This window comes from Strongylocentrotus purpuratus, unplaced genomic scaffold (genome assembly GCF_000002235.5).
Source record: "Strongylocentrotus purpuratus isolate Spur 01 unplaced genomic scaffold, Spur_5.0 spur5_scaffold_4, whole genome shotgun sequence".
NCBI lineage: Eukaryota > Metazoa > Echinodermata > Echinoidea > Camarodonta > Strongylocentrotidae > Strongylocentrotus > Strongylocentrotus purpuratus.
The window spans coordinates 29,265,115-29,287,695 of NW_022145610.1; the positions used below are offsets into that span (position 1 = coordinate 29,265,115).

At 37.4% G+C, this 22,581-nt stretch overlaps 1 protein-coding gene across 1 annotated transcript in view; it reads left to right on the forward strand.

The window, feature by feature from the left end:
- Positions 1-5,888: 5,888 nt before the first annotated feature.
- The window catches only part of LOC105446374 (protein lava lamp-like), a 50,819-nt gene continuing 34,126 nt past the window's right edge, over positions 5,889-22,581 (forward strand). The window contains exons 1-4 of the mRNA XM_030997298.1: positions 5,889-6,879; positions 7,243-7,306; positions 7,776-8,065; positions 8,509-8,973. Of these exons, the coding sequence (XP_030853158.1) occupies positions 5,889-6,879; positions 7,243-7,306; positions 7,776-8,065; positions 8,509-8,973 (1,810 nt within the window). The remainder of the gene's footprint in view (positions 6,880-7,242; positions 7,307-7,775; positions 8,066-8,508; positions 8,974-22,581) is intronic.

The window sequence follows — 22,581 nt, forward strand, 5'->3', positions numbered from 1 at the left end:
GTATACGCACAGCGCGCTAGCTACACGCTGTGCATTTTGTGTCAGCTCGCTAGCTTTTCCAAAATCATGACAAAAGTTAGGCACACGGCCTTTTCCGATTTCCAATGCGCTGGCCGTGCGTCGTAGAACGCGGTGCATGCGTGGACCATTCGTCCAGCGCGCTAGCAACACGCTGTGCATTCGTGGAAGTTGTTATCATGTGCGCTCTGGGTACGGTCTGTATGCGTACTGTATGCGCCCTGTATGCGCTCAGCGCGCTAGCAACACGCTATGCATTTGGTGTCAAAAGTTGGGCGCACGACAACGCACTGGCCAAAATTGCAAATTTCCAATGCGCTGGCCGTGCGTTCCCCATGCGTCCTCCCTGTGTGACCGGGCCTTAACTCTAATTGAAAATGTGTTTAATTAGGCTCTTTTTTAAATTAGGCGCAGGAGTGTACACAAATAAGGTTAACAATTTAAAAGGGATTTCAAAATTCTAGCATTTTACCTAATTTCTTGCCTATATTTATCGCGAGGGTTAGTGGTGGAGTCTTAATATGCAATTTACGTAGGTTCGAGGAACAAGAATTACATTTAGGAGAGAGAGCTTAGAACTTATCGATATGCTGCAATTTTTTAATGAATTACATGTATAACAATGTTGATACACGTGCCGTGCGACAAACATGAGTTAACCTTTATACCGAGGGCTTTGGCATAAAGTGTGTAGGTTTTGGAAATATTTCTTTCTATGAGTATGCTCGAGAACGTCGCGCCCAAGTTCAGAAACGGAAATCGGATTTTGAATCATGAAAGTGTGTATTTCCAACTTTTTTTTTTGGGGGGGGGGGATGGGGGGGGGGGGCAAAATAGTGAATGTAATTGTCCTGTCTTGAAGTTTTTGAAGTTTTATTTATTCCACATTTTACCTAAAACAACAGTTAATATATATAAATATTTTTTGGTGTACAAGCGTATATTATATAAGAGTAGATTCCACACAAGAAAAAAAAGGGTACGAGAAAAACAAGTTCCTAACTCGTTTTGTAAAGATTAGCACTTGCCCCGAATTTTGACTTCGGGGAATGTTGAGACAGGGTTTATAATGTACACGCAGTACTGTATAACTTGGTTTGCGAGGGAGTGTAGTGACCGAATATTTAGAATGTTAATATTTTACATTTTAGAGCCAAAAAAGGCATTAGTGTTATATACATCAACGTCATTTTACGTCATTTAACAACATTTCTTTCTGTCTTGAGAAGGTGCTCATTGAGGGGTCGAAATCGATTATTTGTACTTGAAACAAATAAACAAACAAACAAAAAGTCAGATAAGTGCATGTTGAAGCTTTGTATTTTCACAGTAATAAAAGATATTCGGTATACTGCAAGGGGGAAGAAACGATTTAGCCGTTCCCTTAATCATGTTACTGAAGGGCAACATAATGGCCCTCGCATTCAACGCCTCTGAAAGACAGGGTATATATGCAACATACGCCTATCATTTCTGTTGTTGTTGTTGTTGTGCGTGTGTAATGTAAAGGATCGTAGCATCCATTTAAGTACAATACGGAAAGAAGCGTGGAACTGCATTTCAGACCTGTTATAACTGAAAGCTTTACTAAACATTACTTATTGTCATTTAGGTGCAAGAAGTATTTCTCCATTCATTGATAAATGGAAGCACCTGCCCACTCTTCCAATGCCTATTCTACACAGAATATTTACGGTGCTGAGAAACATTGCATCTTCAAACATTCGATGGAGCGTACCCACGGAGCGAGAACAATTTCATTGTGATATGCTTAAGGTTTGCGTATAGGGTTAACGTGTTAGAACACAATGAACAATTATTATAAGTGTAGGGTATAACAAATACATACACGTTATCTTCTTTGAGGTGGCCTTTGGTGGGGGTGGGTTGCAGAATCATGCAAATATCATTAACCCTTCAATCATCACCACGTGAATAATAACGATTCTGAATCGGTGGATTTTCTTATTTTTATTTTCAGTCCGCGTTATATTGAATATTACCAACATGGAATCGACATAGTAAAGAGGAGTACAGGTGAGTTTGCCACTAATCCTTAATGGTAGGTAGGATCATAAAGTGAAGACATGTGAAGTTTTATCTTTTAACAATTTTGAATTAATACAATTTGCACTGTTGATACACACAGTATACACCACAAGGCGTTGATATACACCACCGTATTAGTTAAAATAATGATTAATTAAATAAATAATGTTACTAGCCAGAATTCTTTAACGCATGAATCATTATGTAGGTTGTTTAACTTTGGTTACGTATCTGGTGTTTGTGTTATATGCACTGTTATTAAATGTATAGGTATCTAACAATAATGACCCCTGCTACACAATAATGTTTCATCAGTAATGAATGGAACATGAAAGAAAACAACTATTACTCAATTTATATCAGAATGAAATTTCTACAAGCAATTTCTTTTTGTTCATCATTATTCACATATTTAAAAAACAGGGTAGCTCATTCACAATCGTGTTCAACCATGAAGCCCTGTACATAAACAGAGAGAAAGAAAGAAATTAAGGATATACATCAAAAACATGGCCTATCCACATATACACAATGAAGTAAAATTTTAAAAAGTTGGGACATATATACAATAAATCAAGTATCTAGTATCAAGTATCAAGTTTATTTGTCTTTCAGAAAACACATGTGACAAAATATAATAGAGTATAATCATATTACAGTACAATGTAGAATAAAGAAAGACGAGGAGACCTTGGTTGAAGCACAGCTTCTTAAGTTAAGGCCCCCTCATATGGTGTGACAAAGATAACTGATTCATGAATACAACAACAAATATGAAATATATACTATTCACAAAATACTCTCAGAAAACAACTACCCAACGATGCATCGACCACAGCATGGATGACCACAACAAGTATACCCGAATATGCGCACATCCCCATCACACCAGTCGAGCTAACAAACTCACCGGCCCGAATTCACAAAGGAGGTTTGTCGACAAACCTAGGTTTATGTACATCATATAACGCGTTTGGACGCGTTTTTTTACAAGCCAGGGTTTAACCTAAGTTAACTCTAAGTTGGACTTAAATATTATGGAAAGCCATTTGTAGCCTTAAAATGAAATATATTCAAAAGCAAAAATTCAAGTAATTTAGACTTTTTATAAATTCCACATCAAGAACATGAAATCTCCTTGATAATAGAAAATATGAACGATTTTAATTAACATTTCATGCCTTTTAAAATAACCTTTACAAAATATTTTCATAGATGCTAACGGCTTTCCATAATGTCCAACTTAGAGATTAGTTCAACTTGGGATCTTTGTGAAACACCCCCCTGGTTTCTAAAAACGCGTCGAAACGCGTCATATGACGCACGACAACCTAGGTTTGTCGAAAAAACCTCCATTGTGAATTCGGGCCACCGTGTGTGTTAAAATATATGTCATATGAGCACGAACAATCCATCCATGGGAGGGCGATCTAATATGGACAAACCCAAGCTGACACCAAATCGAGACATCAATGAGTTAATGCTCTCTGAGTGTAGAGGTTAAGTAGGAATGTATGGTATATGTACAGATGGGAAATAAGAAGAAAAAGAAGAGGGATCAAGGGGATTATGTCAAAGTCAAGAAATAACGAAAAATAGATCGAGAGTAGAGTTAAATAATTATGCTACAGTACATGATTTAACCTTGAAATCAAGTATTTATCTAAGTTTTCTATAATATCCATATTAATTACACACTCTTAATTCTGATCACGTTGATATCGTGGACTCTTACAAGCCCCTTTTTCGTTCATTTTTTAAATTATATACTTTTTCCTTTCTTCGTAAATTGCATGTTAATACTTACCTCTGCTTGTGTAGGCCTGTGGACGATGTATTTCCCCATTAATTTGATTATCATACCATCCATTGAAATGCTTGAACAAGATTCTTTTTTTTCTATTAGATTTAATATGCATGCACATATCATAATCATGTCCCCAGTTGGTAACCAACCGTATAATCACGGTGATTTTACCAGATTTTGGGGTTTGAGGCCGTCGTGTTGAATCAAGTGAAACATGGATGGTGTGTATTATGTACCATTCCCCCCAAAACATCTACCCGCTCCCGTGTTGAAATGGTTTCTTTAATCATCTGATCATGGATCTACGTGTGAGACATAAGGCCATGATCTGACAATCAACAGTGAACAATTTAAACATAACAAATATGAAACAATTATGACATTATATTTAGATGAAACATTTATTATGCATAATATAGAAATGTTCCCTCCATTTATCTGCTTGTATACTTATAACATTTGGGGCTTAATGACCATTTTCCTTGTACTGGATACAGCTTTCTAATTTTGAGCCGAGGCATGGGGGTGATTAAAGTTAGATATAATTATGGCAATGCTTAAAACAAATACCGGCATTAGGCCCTATATTAGTCAAACCCCACGTGGTCTTGACTTCATTCATTTATTTATTGAGTAATTTTCACTAACTACCCGATCTTTAGATTTCCCAATCATATTTCAAACTTTTTTTCAGTCGAAGTTGTAGGAGTTAAACAATATCATAACAATATCATCAGTTTATTCTATCATGATTGTCCCGACTACATTTTCTACCATAATATTACATTTCATTTGCATTATCATAGTTTTTATTGTATTACTATCTCATTAGTCACTTCATTTACTCTTTATACCGGCTCATCTTCAGTCTCCTTCCTCTATCACCCCTCCCTACTTTGCTCACTCGATTTTGCCCATTCTACGTGTGAGACATAAGGCCATGATCCGACAATACACAGTCAACAATTTGAACAATAAAAATATGAATCAATTATGAAATTATATTTAGATGAGACATAAATTAAGCATAACTTAGAAATATATCCTCCACTTATCTGCTTTTATACTTTAACATGTAATTTGGTGCTTAATAGCCATCTCCGTGTAGCTTTCTAATTTTGAGCCGATCGAGGCATTGGAGTGATTAAAGTTGAATATAATTATGGCAATGCTTGCACCAAATACCGGTATTATATCAATCGAACCCAACGTGGTCTTGATTTCATTCATTTTTGTATTAATCAATTTACTCTAACTACTGATCTTAAGAATTCCGAAATCGTGTTTCTTCTTGTTTCCGTTGAAGTTGTTGTGGTTAAACAATATCATAAACAATAAAATCAGTCTATTCTATCATGATTTTCCCGACTAAATTTTCTACCATGAATATTACATTTCATTTGCATTATCATAGTTGTGAATGTATTACTATCTCATTACTCACTTCATTTACTCTTTATATACCGGCTCATCTTCAGTCTCCTTCCTTTATCATCTCTCTCTCTCTCTCTCTCTCTCTCCGCTCCCTACTTTTCTCAATCGATTTTTGCCCATTCATTCTTTTTACAACTTAAATATGGCAGGAAATGCTATGCTACTGAGAATACTGATAAAAATACACATAGATGAAGAAGCATTTCAGATTTTCTCATTCCTTCGTGTCAACTCCCCCCCCCCCCAACCCCCGAAAAAATAAAATATGATGTTACTTATGTGTGGTATGTAGTTGTCATAAAAATATCATGACTTTGGACGTTATTTCAATTAAACTCATTGAATATGTTTCGATTAAATAGGCCTCGTCCCTCTATGTGCTATAAATGCTTACGGAGACATCCAAACCGCGATATACGAATTGAAGCAGCTCGGGGTCACTCAAATGTACAAAATACCTTCCCCTCGTGTCATTCGCTCAGATGAGGGTGACTTGCAGTGGCTTGACCTTCTACGTGGATTCCTTTATGAAGGTGACAGAACAATATCTAACAAAGCGAGGCGCTCATTGGTAGCAGAAATGACGAGAAAACTTGAGTCTAAGCAACAACGCGTAGACACTTTGACCGAAATCGTAGGAGAAAAAGAGCGGATTGAGGCGACTCTAAAACTACAAGTTCAGGAGCTAAAGAAAGGAAGAGAGGAAGACGGAGCAAGGTCTGAGAAAGAGAGGCGCTCATTGGAAGAAGATATGACGAAGAAAGTCGAGTCTAAGCAACAGCATGTAGACACTTTGACGGAAACCGTTAGGGAGACAGAGCGAAATGAGACGACTCTAACACAACAAGTTGAGGAGTTAAAGAAAGGAAGAGAGGAAGACAGAGCAAGATCTGAGAAAGAGAAGCGCTCATTGGCAGCAGATATGACGAAGAAACTTGAGTCTCAGCTACAACATGTAGACACTTTGACAGAAATCGTAGGGGAGAAAGAGCGTAATGAGACGACTCTAACACAACAAGTTGAGGAGCTAAAGAGAGGAAGAGAGGAAGACAGAGTAAAAGCTGAAAAAGACAGAGGAAGATCTGAGGAAGCAAAGCGCTCATTGGCAGAAGAAATGAGGAAGAAACTCGATTCTAAGCAACAGCATGTAAACACTTTGACAGAAACCGTAGGGAACAAAGAGCGAAATGAGACGACGCTGATACAACAAGTTAAAGAGTTAGAGAAAGGAAGAAAGCAAGACAGAGCAAGATCTGAGAAAGAGAAGCGCTCATTGGCAGCAGATATGACGAAGAAACTCGACTCTCAGCAACAGCGCGTAGACACTTTGATAGAAACCGTAAGGGAGAAAGAACGAAATGAGACGACTCTAAGACAGCAAGTTGAAGAGCTAAAGAAGGAGCATGACTATAAGGAACAGCTTTTGGAGCAACTTGAGCGTGAGACCTGGAAGCTGAGAACCAAAATTCAACTAGAAAGTGAGATGCGATCAGCAGAGCAGAAGAAGAAAGCAGAGACACATCAATGGAGTTTCATTCCTTGGGTGACCTCTGGGAAACAAGCTCAGGGTGGTAAGACTTAATTTTCCAATCTCATTTTCCCTTTCCAACTCCTATTTTGATATCTACAATATGCTACATTACTCCTATTCCATTTATGGTTACTTGTTAAGATATTGATAATGTGAAGCTTATCAAGTCTAACATGGTCCTCAATCTAAATTGATATATGTCTTGTTTGTTTTAGTTGTCATTATGCCAAAAATAACAACATTCAATTATATTATCCAAGGACACTAGAGCTTACATGCTTGTGCATTATTTATACTTTACAAGTTAAAATAACACATAGAGATACATTGAACGATAAAGATCAGTAAAAATATTTCTCTTTTTTTTGTCTTCATTCAAACTTACTTCATTCCGTCATGACAGGCACATCATCTTTTGAGGATAATTCAACCGGAGGACTGGGAAGGAGTCATATATTACAAGCAGGGTGAGATGAAATATATATATTCTTTACATGACAATGAACGCATTATTGATCTTATAGTGACAAAACTTATATGGAATGTACTTTTGTGAGTAAAATGAGTGAAGCTAGACTGTCAATAACGGTTTTAAAAGTACGACAGCACTTATGTTCTATGAATAAAAAATCATGACCACCTGTGATTATGTAGAAGCAGAAGTGAATACAAGATTACAACTCATTAACAAAAAATAATTATCTTAGCTGCATTCTTGTCTATGGTGATTAGAGTTAAAAGTAAAATCCTTTTATGAATTGATATCAATAATTTGAGCATGTTGAGTATGGTCTCATCACTGGAAGAACGTATTTTCCCCTTTCTATCTTCACCTAAGTAAAGATTTTACTTTACTTTTTAAGTGTATACGTCATACAAACGTTCTCTGACCACCCCAAGTTTTTTTGTTTTTTTGTTTACCGTGTACCATTCTAGAGAGGAGCCCCCAGATGATGAGTTTGCAGGTATATTACAGCAGATAGCTGACGATCTTTACGATGAAGCCAAGATCGACAGCCTTGCTGGTCAGCTGGGAATCCTACATGGTGATATACAGAGAGCGCTCATGACCAATATGAGGTTCGGCCGTGTTACTAGTGATGGAACTCGCCATATGCTGAAACAATGGAGAAGAGGTGTATCTAGGGAAGATGAACGGATTGAGCTAAAGAAGGCACTGGAAGCTGCCAAGTTGGTCAACCTTGCAGACCTGTATCTCAGCGAAGGTAACGTATTTTTTTTCATTAAGAACAATTGTAATTTCGTAATAAGGACCCCATTCGACACTTTAGCAACATGCTGTTATATTTGGTGTACAATACAGCCCATGTGTTTAAAGTCAGATTGGTAGTATTTTTTGAAGCAAGTTAATTTCCCACATTTATACTGATGATATATTAATACTAAGGTGACGTAAGGCAGAGAAAATAAAGTAAAAGAGAGCCTAGATTTTACTTTCAGTTAGCATGTTCCTCACCATAGCTGTACACACGATAAAGCCAAACAGATGCTGACTAGGAACGTCAAAATCGTTTCTACAGCCTGGTTATCATAACAATAGACGGAATTTGAAATTCTCTGCTATAAGTTCTACACAATCATGACAATTCCGATTCGATGTGTTTTGAGAAGAAGAACAAAAATTGTTTTCTTTCTTGCTGCCGGTCAGGTGTAGAAGAAAAACATATCGATTTGGAGTATGCCAGCGAAGACGTCAATGATCAGCAGCCCTCTAATAGAGATGAAACCTCTCTAGAACAGGACCGGACCAAAGGACACACTGACATCCAGGTACTCCAGGAAGCTACAGCGAGCAGTAACCATACTCCTCGAGATGGGCATTCCGGAGACACGGCTACCAAAACCCAGGAAGACTTGACAGATGGAAGTAGGAGTCAACATCTTGAACAATCACCGGAGCGCAGTACAGAGGACTTGGATGAATCTAAAGTGACTTCTGAAGAAGTGTCCTCAGAAGAGGTTCATCCTGGAGATGATATGAACAACGTTAGTAGCATTCAACCTTCCGAACAATCGCACAGCCAGGAGATGCAAGTCCTACCTGAATACATGTCTGAGGTAGCCCCTCTTGTATCTTATGGTGGGAAACCCAACGAGGAATCCGCCACCTTGGGTAAAAACCATTTTGGCGGAATCATAAGTAACGAAGAAGATCTGATTTCTCAACTCGTTCTTACTGATACATCCCCAGAGAAAATATTGCTAATTTTCCTGGTAAAGATAGTAATGGATGCTTCCCAGAAAGCATTCAGTTTATAAGGAATCACCAGATAATCTTCGTCATGTCAGGTTTACTTACATTATTTTAGCTTAGGATGTTTTAGGTCCACTCCGGGACCCTTCATCAGGATGACTGGTCTTTAGCACCAAATAATTGTTGACCCATGAACACGGTGACGTGGTCGAGGAACGTCATCATGGTCGGCCTGATGAAGCGTCTGTGGACATGAGACGTCGCAGGCGAGAAAAAATAAATCCAGTTGACTTTTTTTTGTATACACTATCTACTGCCGGGGTGGTTAAAAAGAGTAATATACATAACCTTTATGACCATTAAGTACACCATATTGCATCCAAACACCGCATAAATAATTTCAAAAATGTGAATTGTTGAAATATTACAAGTATAGCATGCAGAGCGTGATGTTTTTAATGTAGATTTTAATTTTCTTTTTGGCAAGATAACTGGATATAGAAGTTAAATCAAATCTAGTAGTTATACAAGAGTCTATTATTAAAACCGGAGCAATTTTAATTTATTCTTGTATTTTAATCTGTCAACAAATATTAGGTTTGATCAATCCTATAATATTAGTCTTTTAAATTTCATTGTATATTTTAAAGGAAATCTGTATATGTATCAGAAGAATCGAACCATTTCCATTAAAAAAGCTGCAACGCTCGTTGTTATTTATGTATCTACCGCCATTTTGAAATAGATCAGTAAATATACGAATACATGAAACAATAACGAAGTCAATGAATGAATAATGAATATGAAATAATAAATAACTTAAATAAAGAGTATAAACATTGATTGTATAATACACAACACTATGTACATAAGTATATCCATCACAGTTTCTTTAGAGTTTTGTTTGTCTCCGTTTGCATTTATTTGTCCACGTGCGTGTATAGCTAGACGTACTAAACATATCTGTTTATTAAGGCTGGTTAGTTGTCATTCGGGCCATTTTCAGTTTGTCCAACCTTGTCTATGCATATATAACCTGTTTCTGTTCCTGTATTCGGTCTCATCTAATCTTGGTCTTTGATGCGCCTGGTATACTTGTCAGTTTACAGGTGTCTGTTAGAAATATTATTGATTTGTTCTACATTTGTTTGTGGCCACATACACAATTTATTGTCCGCAAAGTATAACATATAGTTTTTTTCTAATGTAACAACTTGGGATGGTAAGCAGTAAATAGCGTTATTCTAAATTACGTAGTCGATGGCATTTAAACTACATGGAAATTTGACGACTAGACCACATGGACAGTCTTTTATGGAACGAATTATAGGCCAATAGATGTTACACAATAAAGATATGAAAGATTAGACGAATCGATCAACAAAGGAAATAGATGACCTACATTCATTTAAAATGAATAGGCGTTGCACCTAAAATTGCATATAACAAAGAACAAAAATGCATATTTAAATTCTTCGAATTGGAAATATGACAAGATATAGTTTAATAATTCGGACCGAACTGTCTTGCCATGTGTGCTTGCGTGTATGTGCGTGCGCGTGTGCGTGTGTGTGTATGCGTGTGAGTGCGTCCGTGTTAGCTGAGCATGTGACTTTCAGTAAGACTGAGTGACTCGATTTCCTCTCATGTTGGTGATGCCGTAAAACTAATGTATACAACACTGTTTATATGAAACACAGATCTCGATTTTTGTTTAGATTGTTGCTTAACCAGATCTAAAACCAAAAAAAATGACCTGTTACTGTTTTTTAAATGTTTTGAATGCATGTAAAACTAAAAGAAAATAAGAAAAAAAGAGAGAGAGAGAGAGATTTTTTGTAATTATATCATTATATCAAGAGCATCTCTTCTAAAACCTATTATACCGTGGTGGAAGCATACTACGTACCTACCATTATGACATTGTATTGCTGTATATTATTTGCTATATGTTTTCCTATGATATATAATAGTGTTCTTTGTAATTGTTGGGATTATAATTCTGATTTCATCCATTTCATCTTTTCAAATGTTATATGTTTAATTTTATGTCGTTGTCCATAGTACCGTGTTTGATATTCCGACCTTACTGTTCCTAAAAATAATATTGTTTAAATGTTTAGTTTAAACGGAAAAATACACAGATTACATAAGAAGACTTACTTAGACATGGTGTAAATGTAAGCCAATATGGGGAAAACATATTACCAGTTGGCTTATTACCAGCAGAACCTCATTTGGCTGTACATAGATGTAGTCATACACTGCAAATATTCACAATGAAAAGAACTTCCGTAAGTTCTTGATATGTTAAAAAAAAATAGATGAACATATATTTCTATGCGCTTGTTACATCAATCGTTAGTACTGTGTATAAACAGAAATGCTCTTCGCATTGAATGTAACTAAACAATAATCGTATGTACAGTATGCAGACCTATCTGTGGGAAAATATTATATGAGCTTTAAGCTGGCATCCTATTCAAATCAAGCAACTCTTGTGTTTTGTGTATCCTCAAAATTGCAAATTTATGTTTTTTTCTGTATAGCACTTGGCAAATTTAGTTGAACCTAGAAATGATAATTTTATATTTTAAGTCATATACACTTGTCATCATGTATATTACAATGGCGGGGAAAATGTATGTAGATGATACTCTGAAAATTATGCAAGAAATAAAGTGACAAAACTTTTTTTCTTCTTGCGAATATGTAAGCTACTTATACCATTTTTTTGTCTTCCTCAACAGATTACTAATGTGTGTTTCTCTACCAGATCGTTCATCAGCTTAATATAATTTTACTTGCAAGAGAATCAAAGAGTTTGCAACAAAATGTTTAATAAATTATTGGAATATACGTCTGGCATTGATATCTCTCTCATGTGTAAAGTGTTTTCGAAAGTTAATCAAGGTGGGGGGAGGGTATAATTATTATACAGTCAAAATGTAACACATTGTCATAAACGGGTACAGGCAAGTATTTAACACCAGAGGGACGGGACATAGATTTCACCCTCGCCTTTAACATTGGTTAGTGTAGATTATGCAGGTTAGAAGGGGGAGAGGGGATTACACTTCCATGATGATACATGTAACAGAGAGGAGCATTTGCGAGAGAGAGTTTTTGTGTGTATTGAAGAGAGAAGTATTTACAAAGAGGGAGAGGGAACTGGAGAGAGAAATGTAGAGAGATGTAAGAGGGGGAGAGAGAGTACGGAAGAAAGAACTAAAGAGGGGAGAGAAAGGGAAAGATATTTAGGGAACATGAATGCGGTCCCTCCGTTCCCGGAGTAGGTGAGGGGGCAGTGCTTGAATAATTATAAACAGTGGCCAAGCTACGTGGGAGCACAGAACACGTGCCCAGAAATGGTGATTAGTGCATGGTCAAAATGAAGAGAAGTAAACGGAGAATAAAAATGGGAGATAGAAAATTGGTAACGTGAACTGGTGAAATATGATGATACAACCCTTTCCACAGGCGATATTTACTGTATAATTCCTGTACTGAGTGGAAGAGAACGGAATATTAGAGTAAAGGAGGATAATGAGGGTGAGGGGGCAGACAGCGACACAGAGACAAGGAGGCATGGTAAGAAAGAGAGAGAAGAAAGAAACAATTAAAGGTAAAGACCAGTTTTGGAAACGCCTCCTTCTCAAAAAAATGAAATGGAAGCTCGTATTACCAATCATGTGAAAGAATATGTTTTGACTAATACGTGATGATACAAATTTTGCCGGAAAACCGCCTACTAATTGATATATTTTGTAAATTATTATATCTATCTGGACTGGATAGATATAGGGTAGTCCCATATACATGTTTCTGTGGACAGTGCTTGTAACTTTACCAAGACTGGGCCAAATTTCTTATCATTTTGATGATTCCAGAACCTTGCAGTACACACCAATACTTATATGCTAGATGGAGGAGCATTAGTTTACTGTTCTACACCTGTTCCCCCTTCCCCTATGATACCAGTGCCCTCCCCCTACCAATGCACGGATCCACCATACCCCACTGTTTACGAGTGTGCTGACCTATTGAACACACTGATGAAAGAACATACCCCCCTCGGGCTCATCCTCACCAACACATACATTATGACATTTATTCGCTCTACGTTCTGCACTTCAACATGCCGACATGTAGAATCTTCGGAAAAAACGATCGCAATTATTTTCGAAAAGTCAACAGATCAACTCAAGAGCAGTTTTAGTACTCTATTGAATGCCCGATCGAAATCATATTCCAACTACATGTACGTAATACCTCATTGTTATGTTCACACATTTAAATTGCTTTAGGTTGAATTTCCGAAAATAGTTGGTACCATGTTTGAATTATATGTTATTTGTTTAACAGTGAACGTGCCGACATAGAATCTTCAGAAAGCACGCACGTACCTATTTTCGAAAAGTCAAGAGCAATTTCGGTACTCTATTGTATGCCCGATAGAAATCATGTTCTGATTACGTAATACCTCATTGTTATGTTCACACATTTCAATAGGTGATGAACAAGGCTAATTTAAATTTCGTTAAATTGATTTTACGAAAATAGTTGCTACCGTGTTTCAATTACATGTATATGTTATTTGTTTAACAGTGAACGTGCCGACATAGAATCCTCAGAAAGCACGCTCGTAACTATTTTCGAAAAGTCAACTGATCAAGGAAAGGGCAATTTAGTACTGTATTGTATGCCCGCTAGAAATCATGTTCTGATTACGTTTTTAATACCTCATTGTTATGTTCGTACATTCAAAAAGGTGACGCACAAAGCTAATCTAAATTATTCTAGGTTGATTTTCCACACATCCACACTGGACATCCGAGGGGGTAGTTTTTCGAGGGGTAGTTGTCTGGGGTAGTTGTTCGAGTTGTAGTTGCCCGGGGATAGTTGTCGTAGGGGGTAGTTTTCCGGGGGTAGTTGTCCTAGGGGGTAGTTTACTGGGGGTAGTTGTCCGGGTGTAGTTGTCCCAGGGGGTAGTCATCCTAGAGGGTGGTTGCTCTAGGGGGTAGTTGTCCAAAGGGTTGTTGACTGGGGGTGGTTTTACGGGGTTGGATGTTCAGGGGGTAGGTGTCCGGATACGTCCGGAAAATAGTAGCTATCGTGTTGGATTTATTTCAGTCGATATCAACAGTTGGTGGCGAAGGATGATGATAACGACGAATAGTAAAACTGCGACAACGACGGAAATGATGGTTATCACGACACAAATAATAATACACTGTAATTGAATTTATGACGTTGATGATGAAATTGATGATAATAATATTGACAATAATAATCTAAATTTGGATTTAAATTAGGATGATGACGAAGATGATGACAACAATAAGAAAATGATGATGGCCTTGCTGATGACGAGGATGGGGATGTAGGAGGAGCAGGAGTAGGATTTAATCATTATCCAAATGAGAAACAGACACAACATTTAAAATCACTGCGCGTCTCTCCTAGCATTCACCATGATTTGTAACATTTAAAATGCAAACGAATACAAATCAATTCAGCTTTTAGGAAGACTTTTCAGCCAGGCGGGCCCACAATCTTAGACGACGCCTAAAGCATCCGATGGTATCGGCATACCCGTCCATTAAGGCGTAGGTAGCATAACAGCTACTGACAACATAGGATCGCTGAAATCTGCAGCTGTTTTCTACAAAACGGAGAGGAAAAGTCAAGTTTCGGAAGAGGAAAATGTTTGATGAGGGTACAAAACGAAACAGGTGATCAGGAAATACAAATATATCGAGAATTATAATGAGGGGGAGGACGAGAGTTGTGGAAAGAGAGAGGGGGCAGAGAGGTAGAGAAGGGGGGCGATGGATTAAAAGAGAGATAGAGAGAGAAGGAGAGAGGGGAAGGGAGAAATAGAGAGACAAAGAGAGAGGGATGGAGGGATGGAAGCAGGGAGGTAGGAAGGGAGGGAGGGAGAGAGAGAGAGGGAGAGAGGAATACGGGGAAGTGAGGTAGAGAACAACAGATGGAGAAAGGGGGATGGAGGAAGGGAGAGAGGGGGGAGGGTGGGGTAGTCCTAGTCGGGATGAGAGAAAGAGAGAGCAAGAAAGTGAGGGAGGGAGGAAAGTGTGAAGACAATCAATGAGTAAGGTAGAGGATAAAGACAGTGGACATGGGAGCTAGAGGGGTACCTGAGGGATAGATAAATAGAAGAAGAGCGTAGCATAGCAAGTTCACCTGTACCTTGAAATGCACTATCTATTATCTTTGAAGTGAACGTGAACTGTGCAAATCAGTTTTAAAATAGTTTCTTAAAAATATCAGAATGTTTTTTATAGGCAGTTGTAGATTGTAAGAAATTATAAGGAAAACATTTAAACATTTTGTGGTCTCACGGCACGTCGGATGTGGATATCCTTAAAAATTGAAAAAAAACACAACTAAAAGCTGTCGCCGCAACACGCCATCTGAAACTTTCCTCTTCTTATTGAGCTATCCAGATAGAAGGCTGTTAGCTTGTCACGCAACAACTGAACTACACTGTCGCTCATAAAGGTGGAATGTTTTAGTTTTACCCCAATTTATGGAATTATTTTAAAAAATTATTTAAAATTAATAGATCTAGATAATAGTATACATTCTCAGATTTTATTGAATAATAATTTGCCAATGTGTGTTTTGCAGGACTGCTGAAGCATGTGTATGCTACTATGCTTATCAAATAGGGGACCTACGCCCTCAAGTCATAAATGACAGTAATGAGGATTAATGCCCCACAAAAGGGCACTAATATAGCACATCGACACGGTTTTAATCCTGGGGCCTCACAGTTACAAGGCCATTGCTTTGTCACTGAACCATGACTGTACGCAGCGGTGGCTAGGGTAGGGGGCAGTTTCCATAAATAACCAAAAACACAGAAAATGCAATAAATTTTCAATAATTTATTGCATTTTACCCCGGTTCCCAACATAAAAAAATCTTCTGTGTGCCCATGCCTTGAGCCATAATGCATGGCTGTCCCGAGGATTTTTATTCAATACAATCTGAGAATGTATACTATTATCTAGATCTATCATTTTTTAATTATTTTTAAAATAATTCCATAAATTGTGGTAAAACTAGAATATTCCACCTTTATGAGCGACAGTGTATATCCGTCCACACACCGCGAGTTAACCAATCGGGCGTTCCTCCGCAGTTTATTGAGGTAATCCCAGGTGAGAGTGGGAGCTGTCTTTTTGGCTCAAATAGTGAGAAGGGGAGGAGGGAGGGAAGGGAGAGAAGGAGAAAGAGAGCGAGGAAAGGACAGAGGGATAGAGGCGGGACGGTGAAGGGGAGTGAGAGAGAGCGAGAGGTAGAGAGAGAGCGATGGAGAGAGAGATGGAGAGAGAGAGAGAGAGAGAGAGAGTATAGGAATGGTACAGGGGGATAGAGGCGGGACGGTAGAGAGAGGGAGGGAGTAAATGACAAGTAACAAACCTTCTTTTACAATACTCAACGATATTTTTAAAACATCCTAGCAATCAACGGCTCCAATCAACAATGTAGAATTACTTCTTCCCCTTGAAGCCTTCGGCTATGACCATCACACTCACCCGTTGCCGTAACATCATACGAACCATAATTCATCTAGAAAAGTGATCATCCTCAAAAATAAAGAATGAATCTGCAAGGAGGATGAAAACTATTGATCGAACACTAATCAGTAGATCTATCTTGTCTATCGGAGACATTTAGAAGCTGACGAAAAAGAATCAGAGATAGAGGTAGATAACCTGACTAGTTTATAAACATGAAAAGGGTCACACTCTGTGCATTTCAAAATAGTTGCTTTTAATATTATTCAAGTACTCTTGAACTGTTGATGTTGTTGTTGTTTTTGTTTTTTTGTTTTAGCTTTTGAAAATAATACATCAACGTATACTTTGTAGTGACATATCAAAATCGTTGCTGCATACATGATGATGGAATAGGTTTCATGAATATTATCGTACCGTATTCTTTATTCAGTGAATTTGGCAATTTTTTTTTTTTTTGGTTAATTTTTTTTCTACATAACCCTTACTGGCTGATGAGCAAACTGACGCAAACTGCGTTTGCAACAACATAATTATATGCCCGTTGCTTACTATGCGTCAGTTTGATTGCGTTATTACCTGCGTTAATCAAATATATGAAGCTGAAGACGGTTGCATGCGTTAACATTAGAGTCAACGCAGTGTTTGCACTGTTCATTCTACATTTACTTTTAGTGCGATGACAGTCCCACATGTCACGTCAAAGACCGCGCCACTCGCTGATGCAGTTTTACGTCAGAGCATGACGCTTAATGCTCATGCACACAAAAAAAATGTGCCTTTAAAAATCAGTGCAACAGCCAGGATTAAAAATGTTTAAATGATTATGTAAATGTGTATCCCGCCTGCGTGGTGAAACTAAAGGTCACCAAACCCACAAACCAAAGTTATCATTACACTGCCTTCAATGGCCAAGAACTTGTCTGGTTTTGTAGTTGTTTAGGCTTTGTGGCTGAGGTCCTATCGCACGTATTTTCGATGTGACTGAGGTATTAGCGGTTTTATGACTGATGTGAGCACTCGGAAAATCGAGATCGCTGTGATGAGATTTTCCCGCCATGAAATGAATGGTCCTTCCGCAATCACGACAAATTTATGGTGAGTGTTCTCACGGATTGTGTCTTCACATTTTCCCCGTGATATCCTGGTTTGTCCACAACCCTCACCCTCGATACAAAATAGAAAAGGGAAAGGAGAATTTAAAGATCGAATCACATAAAATGTGATATTTTTCCGCCTGAACATGTGGTAACCAAGTATTCATGAGATGTAATGTTAACTTTTCATAATATTACGCGGATAAGAGCACATGCCTATATATTTGTTGCACTTTTTGGCGTTCAGTCAAATTTTACTATTTACGCCTGCATAATCTGGTTCTTTAATAATTGAATCAATCAAGGTAGTCGAGTCGAAAGAGTACCTAGCTTGGAAACGCTGTGCGTCTGTTCTCCGCTGGTCGACTGCTGGTTGTCCAGGCCAACATCTGGTCGAACATAATCTGGTCGGTTCTTATATTTTCACTCTATAATATTCCCTACACTCGCTGCAAGCCGCCGAAGATGGCGTTATCAACAAACTCGTTTGCCCAGCTTTATATTATTAGGTTCTTATAATATTTTAGCTCTATATATTCCCTACACTTGCTGCATAACGCCGAAGATGACGTTATCAACGAACTCGTATGCCCAGCTTTAATCTGGCCAGGGGGTGTTTCATAAAGCTGTTCGTAATGTTACGTATGACTTTACGAACGACTTCTACATGATGTGCCAGATAGGATGCCCAAAGTTTTTTCTGATATTTTCAATAACCTCAATTAAATTATGGCAAAAAATATACTTTGCATTAAAAATGTTTGTTATCATAAGAATATTAATCTACATCTGCACAGTTCAACTTTAGTTGATGTATTTAATAAAGATTGAGCATCCCATTTGGCTTTTCATATACAAGTCGTTCGTGAAGTCATGCATAACTTTAGGAACAGCTTTATGAAACACCCCCGCTATTATTATTCCCTCCATCACCGAACTCATACGCCCACACATTCATGCACTCGACCTTTAGGACCCGATATTGAAATTAAGTAAATATCCATTTTATGTTCTAAAGTCCCTGCTGGTCTAGTAATAAGCATACTCACACGTTAGCTGACGCGCCATTATGAGCTGTATTGAAGTTTCAATTCGCTTGCTTATGACGTATCAAGTAGATTCACATTACGGTCCATGTCGCATACAACTAAATTATTCATATCCCTGGTGAATTAGATATTTCTGGGTTGTTTTTTGTAACTAAAAAGAATGAAAGGATAACTGGTTGAATTAGGGCCTTTTTTAAAAATGTAAGCCTTATGTCTCATTATCATGAAACATTAATTGGGACAAGTCATTTGTTCACACACTTAAAAATTACACAAAGTGGTAAGGGTACGAATAAATAAAATAAAAGCTACATGATTTTCGAGGAAATCCAACCTCAACATCCGATTTCTATGAAATTAAACTTAGTCAATATAAAGAGAGAAAATATTCTTCTAGAATGCCATGAAAAGAATGAAAAAGATCCCAATTCCCCAAAACCAGCCTTTTCTTTAAAGGACAAGGAGTTTTAAAGTCAATTATTTGTGTATAAAATTCAAAGGGAATGAAACCCAAACAATCAAAAGCTGGTACCAGTTGTAATCAAATTAAGAAATCTTAATATTATTAAAGCCTATTTGATTACTTAGCTGATAAATCAATCTCTTTCAATTTTTCGCATTTTCCTTGCTAGCCATTCTCCCATGGAAATTGTCATTTTGGGTTCACTTGAAGAATGGGCAATACCAACGTATACCGGCCTAGTTGCGTTGAAATTATATTATCAGTACATTTGATCAGCTTATGAAAAAAATAAATATAGTAGTCTGCATCTAGAATTACGGAAATCATACAAAGATGCAGGGAAACAGATGAATCTATTTATTCGTTAAACGAGAGCGGTACGTGAAATAGAGGGATATAGTGAGGAAGACAGAGGTGAATGGCGGTGGTAGCTCGTTGTGGTTCAGGAAAGATATGTCTATGTCATGTGAATATAATGCTGGAAACTCTGAAATAGCACCGACATACTACGACAAAATTCAAAAGGTATGCATCGATACCTGAAGGCGCAACTAATCAACAATTTTGTAACGCATAAAGTATACGTCTCGTCTACTTATCATTCGATCCATAGCCCTCAATCGGAAAATGGGGGGGGGGGGGTAAACGCATTTTCGCCCCCCCCCCCCAACAAAAAAGGTATGCATCGATACCTTAAGGATAGACCCCAATCGGAAAATTGTGTGTGTGTGTGTGTGTGCGCGCGTGTGTGTGTGTGTGTGGTGGGGTGGGGGGGCAAAAAGCATTTTCGCCTCCAAACGTTTTTTGCTCTTTATGCCACTGCCTCTGAAATGTTCCCCCCCCCCCCCATCCCAAACTGTTTCCGGCGCGTCTGATTCGGTCTAATGACCATTTAGACCAAATTAGTATTAATCATACTTTTACTGACATCAGAGGTGATAGCTTTGCTATTGCGATATCTCAAGAACCACAAGAGATAAGCATTTTGTTTCATCCTGATATGTCACGAACATCCAACCATTTCCTTAACTGAATTTAGGGCGGAGGCATATAGGAGACGCAGTCGCATTTGTCCTATTGGAATATTGTTTCTGTAACTATTTGTTATGATTGTATATTTTGTTTAATTTTTAGATTGTTACCGATTAAATTAAATTGGATATTCATTCATATGATCCGTAATATGTTTTACCCTATCACCTTGAGATTATTATGTTTGCGTGGTTGTTACACTGATGGTTTAACACATTAAACAATGCATGTAGGTGGGGACTGCTTGGGAAAGGGCAGCTCATTTTCACGAGTCAATGCACATACATTTAATTGTTATATGACCAAAAAAAATGAAAGGATGCATCAATTTAAAAGGCCACCATATCGACTCGTAAAATCATACAAAATATAAGTTTATACGATTTATAGGTTTTTTAATGCACATTTAGCAATACTTTCGACAACACTGAAAATACAAAGGGTGTGGCCTATTGACCCTTTATTTACTGAAAAGATGGCTTGCTCCGATTTATACAAACACAACTGCATTACTAATTATAATGTAATCTAATCTCAAAGATTAATTACTAGTTGTTGTCCTTTGAAACCAGTTATCACTTGAGTCTATAAAAGCCACATCTTCAACAGTAAACATTTGCCTTGCGAGAATATACTGATTGAATTAACTGCATTAGGTTGTACTTATTCATACGTAGGCAGGTAGTTATTCAAAATGGCTTCTCCAAACGCGGATTTGAAGACGAGGATCGCTACATTACGACATGAAATCTTGTCGTACAAACCAGGCAAGACTGTATCTTGTGATGATGAACGAGTGGTGTTTCCTGATAAGCTTGTCGTTGGTATGATTGATACGTATGGGTATTCGACCGACATAGTCCCTGCTCTGAGACGCGCTCTTCATGTAGACGTATAGCCGAGCAAGCATGCTGATAAACGAGAAACATCTACTGAGGATCAGAAGGAATATCTGACCGATTATATATCTGTCATCATGAAAATATGGAAATATGGTTTGTATAGTGAAAGAATTGAAATAATTATTTATTCATGTTTGTTTGTTGACAAAAATTCGAATGAAACTACACCTCGAATATAAAAACTGTAACTATTGTAGTTTTGGTTTCTCTATCTTATAATCATAAAGTCGGAGGTATGTGTTTGGTAAAATGATGAATCTCATGACCAAATTCCCCTCTTTGGTATTACTAAACCAACACAATGCTCTTTGTATCTCATTAAACCAGTATGGTGTTGAACAAAATAAAAATCTTGAAATTATTTTTGTATGGTACACATCAAACACCTGGAGCGCAGTATCTCATTTTTTTTTTTAAAATAAACATTGGAATAAAAACCAACCAATAATTGTAAGCCGGTGATCCATTTAACATGTCAGCTATATGATACAATTATTAGTAAGATGATGTGTATGTTTCACTGTGACTATATACCTGACCTGCCTGATGTAATTAGTTTGGAGACTACCAGGAGGGTATTATGCATGAGCATACACGTGTGTATGTTAATTGTGGAAACAGGTTTTCGAACATTGTCAATCGTCAGATCACCACATTGGGATTATTAACAAGGAACTGCGAATAATTATATAACTAAGCCTTTTCTCTCTCAAAATCGTATGGAGTACAAAAAAGGGGGCATAAAAAGCAATTACTCAAATACATTTCAATATCATATAGCTCAAACAGTGTTTATATATAGATGCCCAAATTTCATTAAAGAAAGTGATGTCTTGGGCTTTTCAAACATCGTCATTTTGTTGATGACGTTATGGGTGTTTCTATTTCTGGTTTTGGAATTGTACCATTACTGACCACTGCAATTCTTACAAAAATCTTGCATGGCATTATAGGCCTACATAATTTTATACACATATATTTATCACAATTTTGGTTCCCCCTTCTTAGTATGATTTCACGACAAACCCATGTAAGATTCTCTACATTAAAAATATCATGTTTCACTTTTTTTGCTATCACATAATATTATTCTGTGTGGTTTCCTCAGGGCATGTGAATTGTATTGCACAAACAATTCATCCATGTGTGTTTATTCAGTTTATTCTGAAATATTGGATGCAACTTATGGAACTACACAAACTTGTTAACTTTGTTCTCTCTCTTCTTCTGCATTTAGCCTACATGTCATGTTCATAGTATCCAAAATGTTCATCATGCACAATGTATCAAACACGTTTTCTCTTGTCATCTTACCAGATATAGTTAAAAAAGAGGTACAAGACCTTGCTGGGAAAGTTGGATGTATGGTGGTGTTAGTTCAGTGAGTATTATTTTTTTTCGCTCTCCATATTCACATGAGCCGTATATATTTTTACT